Below are 8357 nucleotides of genomic sequence, written 5' to 3' on the forward strand. Positions count from 1 at the left end.
AACAAAACATGAACTGAAATGATACATTAACGTGTCAGTGAATGGAAATTAGCTGTAAAACAGTGTTAACAGCCGCTAAATCTGACTTAATGCTGTATAAATCATGCAAAACGGAAGTTAATATACAGTACAGTAACCGTATTGATATAGTGAAGTTCAAGAGCTGAAAACAAGTGAAACACTTTACCTGATTTTTATAAGAAGTTAAAAACTCCTTTAACAGCAGAGCAGCGTGTGAGTTTACCGGAGACCCGACGTGGGGCTTGTCCGGTTAAAAAGGAATAGACACCTGTAAGCGCCTGCTTTGGAAAACCTTCCCCGAGACCAGATAACCCCGCCCCTCCTGCCTCAGAAAAACGGCCCGCATAGTACTCTGAAACAGACACGCCCAGCATGACGACACCAGCAGCATACAGTCCCAGTGCCACCTGGTGGAGGCTTTGCAGAAAGAAGGGGTATGTTTGATAATAATCTATGTCACATGACCACCAGATGGCCTCGTTAGGCTGAGCTACATTGAGATGCTTCATGATAGCAGAGGTTCCTAAAGGATGACTCTTAATTGAACTAGCAATGTTGACAATATGTACCACAAAGAAGTAATGTGAAAGTCAGTGGTGGAACATATTCAGATGATTTACATAAATAACAGTAGCAATATAAATATAAAACATTACCAGTAAAAGTGATGAAATAAAACGGAAAGTATACTGTAAGCAAGCATAGTATCCCATTAGATTCATTTACAGATGTTTAAATCAGCATTCAGATAGTCAAGGTTGAGTTTATTGAACTATTTGTATTTAGTCTTATACTATTGAGTAGTTTAAACCTGTAACAAACATTATCACATAGCCTACACTCAGTTGACATTGTATTAGTTATACTAAGCTTAAACTAAAGCTGTCCAATGTGGCAGTCTTGCAATAGATCCTTTCATTCTGCATGAAGATTATACAGTTCAGTTTTGGTAGTAAATATTTTATGTTGATTCAACTTTATGGTTATGTTACTACTTCATTAAGGTATAAACTATTGTTAGACCCAAGCGATTTGTACATTATTAGTACTTAAGTGTATTTTGCGTTTTAGCCTGCAGTAACTACATTTTGAATAAATGTATTGGAGTTAAAAGTACATTTTTTCCCATTGAATTATATTGGGTATTAGTATAAAATAGCATACATGTAAGTAAGTTAAGTAATCTCGAAACGTAAAGGGAATAAAAGTACTGTAATGTATGTATGTATCAAATGTTTACGTAACAAACTTGGTGTGATGCAGATGAGGCACATACAAACAGGTCACAAAAGAGAACAACCTTAATAAATCATGCAGAAACACAATGAATGCAAATGTTTACAAGTGACAAAGGGTAAAACACACATGTGAATCACACAGTATGTGTTTGCCTTCACAGACACCAGATTAGAAGTCCAATGGTACACTTTTGGAGTAGTTTTCACTTTTATGTATTCAGCTGGGTTTTCAGTGGGCGTAATGGCTTCTAACACATTATCGCTCTTCGACATTAACACCTGGAAGCTGCCGAAGCGTAATCCGCCGGCCACTTTGCAGCTCCACTAGAGCGGTTGGCCTTGCTGGAGGCCATCTTGTTGGTACACTTTCCCAACCCTGACTTACACAGGGAAATGGTCTGACAAATTCCCGGTAACAAGCCTATGTCTCTGACCTTTAGGACACCACTGCCAAAATCCATCTTCCATCTGAATCAGCAGATAAGCCTCTGCTGATATGACATTTTGTACTACTTGAAGGAAGCTAATTATTAAAAAGACAGTTGTAAACGTCACTTATAGGTCAGTAAGCACAGACAATGGAACATCAATACCACTGCAGTCTTTCCCAGTAATGAGAAGTGCAGAAAACAAAATCTATACCATCTGCAGGTACGCCACACACTTAATCAATCAGAGTCCCACAGCTTTTCATCTTTTCATTTAATTTTTCTTCTTAAACTATATGGAGCAAACAAACAAACTTTTTTGCAATGGCTGTATTTTATCTTATATCACACATGGAAACCTGTGAGACCCGACAGGAGGAGTTACAGTTAATTTTATTCAACCATGAATGCTTCATATAAACAAGTGTGAACATTGGGAAGACCTTGTCATCAAGGTCCCGCTCTTAAACCAAACGTCTACCTGAGATTCAATTCAGTTCACCTATTTACGTGGTATTCACATAACAATGTAGAGAAACAATTCTAGACTATTTAGTTTTCTGTGGCATGTTTTAATGCTACAGGACAACATGTCAGACAGTAGTTCTCAGTGACAGTTTTGGCAATACTACAAGCTACAATGTTTGCCCTACTGTTATAGAAAAGAAAAGTTAAAATCCATTAGATCATATTTTCTTTTTTTGATACAAATCTTTACTAAATCTTCTTACAAGTCTTTAGTATTGCTCTTGCTACATTGAAAAAATAGAAAAATTACATCTGAATATTGAGCTGTGGATGTGGTATTTATAAAGAGCTGTGCTCTTGAGTGTTCATGGCTATGTTTCAATAGTCCTTAGCTGCTTTCTCTCCACGTTTACGTCCTTCTTTAACGCCCAGCTTCCCATCAGCAACCAGAGAAGAAGGTACCAAGCAAAGAACAAGACATCAAAACGTTTTCAGAGGCTCATCAGCACAAACATTTTTCTATGATTCTGCAGAGGTGCTGGGTGTCACCAGATCATCCTCTCCCTGAGCGTCTCCCTCTGCTGCTGTGTCCGCTGCTACTTCCTGTTCGATGGCCACTAAAGAAGTGTCTGTGTCGGGGGCTTCGAAGGACTCCCCCCCCAGGTCAGCCAGTTTGATGTAGCCCTTACTGTTGGAGCGCTCCAGGCGAGGGCAGCTGAAGCGTCTGGCCCTGTCGCCCTGACGACCCCCAGACACCGACAGGCTGCAGCGGCGCACCGGCCTGGGCTGATCTGTAAGGGAGGTTAGCGACAGCTGTGACCCTATCGCCCTGGCAACAGGTGATGGAGGAAACAGCTGGGTCCACTGTGCTTGATCCTCAGCCTGCGGCGCCCCCTGTGGGTCAGACATATCCATGGTTATGTCCTTGTGGCTCTGATGGGGCAGTGGGGGTGGATCTGCCTCCGAGGCGTCCTTCTGCTCGCCATCAGCCTGGCTGCTGCTGGCTTGTGCTTCCTCGGTTTCCACAACCGTCTCAATAACCACCTCCTCCTCCGAGTGTCCCTCTGCCTCCGCTCGCTGGGACTCCACCTCACAGTTGTTCAGTTTGATCACAGGGAGGGTGAAAGCGTTCACAGAGGAGGTGACAATGGAGGTGGTCTCCCACTGTCGGGGCTGCGGAGCCTGCTCGCTGCTATTGCTGTAGTCCTTGTAGATGCTGTAGACCGTTTCGGTGAAGGTCTGAACATCTCTCGACCAGCTCTGAGGCCTGCTGGCCAACGACGGGCGTCTGAACACATCATCGCCGCTCACCTCGCCCTGTAAAGCGAGTCCAGTGGAGGGCCAGGAGCCGCGAGTAAGCATCCCGCTAGCAGGGAACGTCCCCGACGGGCCCTCAGCACTCCTCGACTGAGTGTAGTTGACCAAACCATTAAGAGGCGAGTACTCCTTCGACCGTATGCTGTGTAGATCTATGACGGTGGAGTAGATATCCCTCAGGTTGATGATTTTGGTTTTCTTGTCTCGGTTTTCATGGAGGACTGCATTGGCGCAGATGAAGAGGAAAATGCCGATTCCCATCACCAGTGGCCCGAACACTTTCAGATTGTCAGAGTACAGGTAATTATTCAGGAAGTCACACAGGAAGCCACAGTTACGGGAGGAGTTGGGGGTGCTGCTGTTAGAATGGCTCTGGTTTAATAAAGTTGTCTGTACTGATGGAGGGCTATCATGGGTCAAGTTAGTGGGAGCAGGTGGACTTTTGGAGTAGCTCATCCTGTTGGATTGGTATCCTCCTGTTCGGCGGCGCTCCTGGTACTGCTGCTGGCTCTGACTGGGCCAGTATCCCAGCACCGCCATGGAAATCCCCACCATGAGAACCGCAACCCCCACCGCAGCAACAAAACCGGCCGGCGAGCACAGATTGAGCTTCCCTTTTACCACCACCACGTCGTTCTTCTTCTTTTTCTTGGATTTCCGCTTCCTTTTGTTTTCCGCCCGGTTTTTTGAGCGGAGGGAGTCCTGGCGCCTGTTAATGCGCAACAGGCCACCTGTGGCTATCATGGTGGAGATTGGACAGCAGGCTTGTCACTCAACCTGGCGGGACACAGAAGAGACAAGAGAGAGTGTCGGGTTAATGATCTACAGGATAAGAAGGTTCAGACATTTAAAGCTGCAGAGTTAATGTGTTCCTTTCACCAGGAGATTACACATTTAATCCAGATTTATAATACATACAAGGCTGGATTATCAACCAGGCAGAGCTTTCAACCACCCCTCAGGGACCATGACACCACCAAGTTCATTGTGTGACAATTAGTTATGTGATATACACCACTAAAATAAAATATTAACTTAATAGTTGAGAGCTTTAAAGCTCAGGTGGGAAATGTAACCTAGAAAATAAAAATCCCTTTTTGCTAGATACGAAGAGCAATGGGTCCAACATGAACGCATGTATTTGTGCCAACGTTAAAGTTTGGGTATTTATATTATAAATTGCTCAGGTACGTTCTAGCACCAATCATGACTTAGCAACATTTAAATATTTGGACATTCAGTGGATTGTTCGTAAATCTGTTCTGATGAAACAGCACCCATGAGTCCTGATGAAGCAGTTTCTGAAGACTTAAAACCTAGCGAAGTTTTTACAGTTTGTGTTTTGTGCTTTTTTTGTCCTAAATATTTAAATGTTATAGAAAAATACAAGCCAAGTTCGAAGAGTTTTTAATATTCCAACGTGGGAATAGTTGTTAGTATCAGGCAAAATGGGTTAGAAGGAAATATTACATTACATGTCATTTGTTAGACGCTTTTATCCAAAGCTTTTATTCAGTACTGTGGACAATCCCCACAGGAGCAATTTGGGGTGAAGTGCCCAGGGACACAACGACATGCTGACTGCAGTGGGACTCGAACCTGCTATCCCCTGATTTGAAGTCCAGCACACTAACCACTGAGCCACAGCCGTCCAAATATGAGGGCATATCTAAAAGCAGGTTAAACATGTATCCAAGAATGTCCTACATGTAGATTATACACTTCTTCTTTGCACCAAAAGAAGATGCAACATTAGTAATGAGATGGTCAGTAAAACAACAAAAACATCTATCTAATGCTAAATCTATAAAAACAATGATGTAAGCGAAACAGAGACAAATAGCAAAGTTGACAGCAGAGTGCTATTTATCTATATTCAGCTGGGCCGGTGCGATATCAGCCTATGAAAATGTAATGTGTCCAGACAGGAGGCCAGCAGGCATGTTCTCTCCACCTCACTCTCGCTTCCTTACTCTCTTTCCCTTTCTGCCTCTCGCACCAACCTCTCCTACCAACACTCTGCCTCCTGCTGTCCGACCAAATCTACTTCACCATCGACAAAACAGAGCCGTGCTTCAAGATGACAGTGTCCTTCACAAACAGAACATCACATCATAAGCTATTTGTTTACACAAAAACTGAAATGTATTTATTTAGTATAAACCCCTTGAGATGAACCATCTCGTTTTCAAGACAGTGTGGAAACAAAAACAAACAAAACAGAATGACAAAAACCAAATCAAGTCACAATACAACCAAAATACAAGACTTCTACAATCACACAAACACAAAAATGTCAGATATACATTTGGACATAACCACTATATGGCCACAGAGAAGCCATGAACAAATACGTTTGCCCAGCAATACAATAAAATAAAAACATAGTGTTTTGTGCGTGTCAAATTATCAATAGCACGTACAATTCACAGCAAAATAAGAATACAAAGCATTTTTAAACATTTGAAAGGAATGTAAGTCTCGTATGTGGTGGTAAATTGTGCCTGAAGGAGCTTTGAACATAAATGGCCTTTTACCTACTGCTTTGGATACTGAGGGAGTGGAATAAAAGTATTATACTGTAGAGGACCTCAAATTCAATGTGGAGGACTGTGGTAATAACTGTCGTAGATAATGAGGATAGTTTTGATGTTTACACTTAATCAATATGTGTTGAAGCCAATCACAATCATAGCATCTCTACCCTATAAGATGTTTTCTGATTATGCAGCACAATGGGCGAAGCTGCGGTCCAAAGGGCAATGAAGCCACCAACACTCATCATGATTACAGACATCTGCTGATGAGTTCCAGCCACATGTGGTGAAAGATAATCGGGGGATAAGGCTGATTAATTACACAGACTTCAGCATTCCCTACTTGATTCTGCTGGTAGCTAGGTATTTAATTGGACAAATCAGGCCTAATTGTGTATGACTTAGGGCTTAGGTTCATGAATAACTTATTGCTAAAATTCCCTTCAGAGCAGCCATTATTGAGACGTTTACAAAGGTTGCTCTGGGTGTTGCCCTCACAACCCTAACAGTCAAAAATATAATGATGATGGAGCTCATTGACATCCCTTTTTGAGTTAGGCTATTACAGGCAGTTCTGGAGGGAAGTGGAACATTGAGCTCTTCACCTGAGCTTCAGCAAACACCACACCGGTGTTCAGCTGCTGTTTATAGCGACTTTCTCAGTTTATCACATCCACATAGCCACTCAAATGCCTCCCGGGCGAGAGAAAGTAAACCTGCACTAAAACTGATAGGCTACGCGTGGGCGGACCTCTCTCTATGTTTGGAAAGAGAAGGGCAGCAGAACCGTGGACCAGACGTGGGTGTGGACATGTCAGTGGTTGTCTGTGGTGGTGCTGAGCAGGAAGCTGCCAACTCCGTTTGTCTCCCTAAAAAGCTGCTCGTCTGGCAGGATGGAGAATAGGATGGAGGCCGGTTTAAACGCTCAGTCCGTCCAAGCTGCGGGGGCGCATATTTTTCGCGCAATGTTGCATGAGTAATCGACTGTTGACATTACAGCGCATCTGTTTCCCTTCTGTTGGACAAACCCGTGAAGCAAACATACGAGTTGCTGTGGAGGTGCCCTGAAAATGTCCAGAGCCACAGCGACGCGATCTCTCTCCAGCACAAAGCCAAGCACTGTTTTTCTTTAGGTTCACAAGGTGCAGACAAAATGACAAACATCCACACCTCTTCCACGGCCTGACGAAGCCCATGCTTTCAACTAACGCTACAACTAGCGGTGGGGTGAAATCTACACCTTTATTCTAACGATTAAATGATAACTAATTATAAATCGGTGTTTAATTGCAACAACAAAGCCATACAAAGTTTAGGTAGCCTAGATCTAAAATATTGCTATTTTTCCATTCCAAATCATTTTTTACTTTATGTCTCTCTCCTATTATACGTATGATGCAGCTCACAGCTAATGCAGACCGAAATATCTCCACTAAACGGCAACAAAATCATATTTTTTACCTTACGGAAAAAAGTGAAAAGGAATGGAGTGCGCATTGAAGTCCATCGCCTTCCTGACATCAAAACTATTGCCTTTCGGTTTATTCTAGATAGAAAATAGGCTACTCCTCAACTAAACCTATCTGTTACACAATTAAAGACTCCATAAACCCTGGCTCGATACAGCCTGTCTATGTAGGAAACAAAAAAGAAGCCCGGATATGCAGCTGGGGGAAAAGACGATGGATGAAAAAAAAAAAAAGATAAAACAGCGTGGTCTCTTACCAGAAATTGTGCCTCGATAATCAAGCATCTTCAAAGGCGCACTCCTCGTTCAGCTACATGTCGTCGTGCGCCACTTTGGTGCGGAGTGTGGAAGAGTGGTTTCCAGCTGAACGCGGACTCACAATAGACCGGCAGGGGCGGGCCAACTGCATTTCCATTGGTGGTGATTATTGGGCAACGTGAACAAAAAAAAAAGACCGAGGGCTGCTGAGGACATTAATCATACTCTTTATTATCTACTCCTACCGCTTCCAGATATTTTTGGGCAAAAATAATCAGTAACCTGCAGAATTCAACTTGATTCTCTTTTATACAGTTGCATTTGGTGTAAAATTATTGCAGAATGGTCTTGTAATTAGTGTTGCAGCAATGAAAAATGCATGCACAGGGTATCTATTTACATATGCATGGCTATCTGAGAAATATGTGGAATATACAATGTTTGAATAATTTAGTGTTTTATGAGTTTCAAATTTCACATACAGTGTAAGTAAGGTGAAAAAGAAATATATTTAAATTCAACAACATCATCATCTTTTACACCACATGCCTTCCTCTCACCACCTTTCCCCCCTGGGGTGCGTTGCTATGATTGCTTGTATGCTGAGTCCCCATGTTCAACA

At 42.7% G+C, this 8357-nt stretch overlaps 1 protein-coding gene across 1 annotated transcript; it reads right to left on the reverse strand.

Moving 5' to 3' along the window:
* Window positions 1-813: 813 nt before the first annotated feature.
* LOC104967041 (transmembrane protein 200C-like) lies at window positions 814-7846 on the reverse strand. Its single transcript, XM_010796414.1, has 2 exons — window positions 7735-7846; window positions 814-4249 (listed from the first exon to the last, which is right to left on the reverse strand). Exon 2 carries the CDS (start codon window positions 4214-4216, stop codon window positions 2675-2677), a length of 1542 nt encoding a protein of 513 aa, XP_010794716.1. The 5' UTR covers window positions 4217-4249; window positions 7735-7846; the 3' UTR covers window positions 814-2674.
* Between the last annotated feature and the right edge of the window lie 511 nt (window positions 7847-8357).

The sequence above is a fragment of the Notothenia coriiceps genome, unplaced genomic scaffold (genome assembly GCF_000735185.1).
Source record: "Notothenia coriiceps isolate Sejong01 unplaced genomic scaffold, NC01 NC01_scaffold00037250, whole genome shotgun sequence".
Taxonomy (NCBI): domain Eukaryota; kingdom Metazoa; phylum Chordata; class Actinopteri; order Perciformes; family Nototheniidae; genus Notothenia; species Notothenia coriiceps.

Bases quoted from the DNA above. Each gene is read 5' to 3' on its own strand.
- LOC104967041 (XM_010796414.1), bottom strand. From the start codon at position 4,216: ATGATAGCCACAGGTGGCCTGTTGCGCATTAACAGGCGCCAGGACTCC.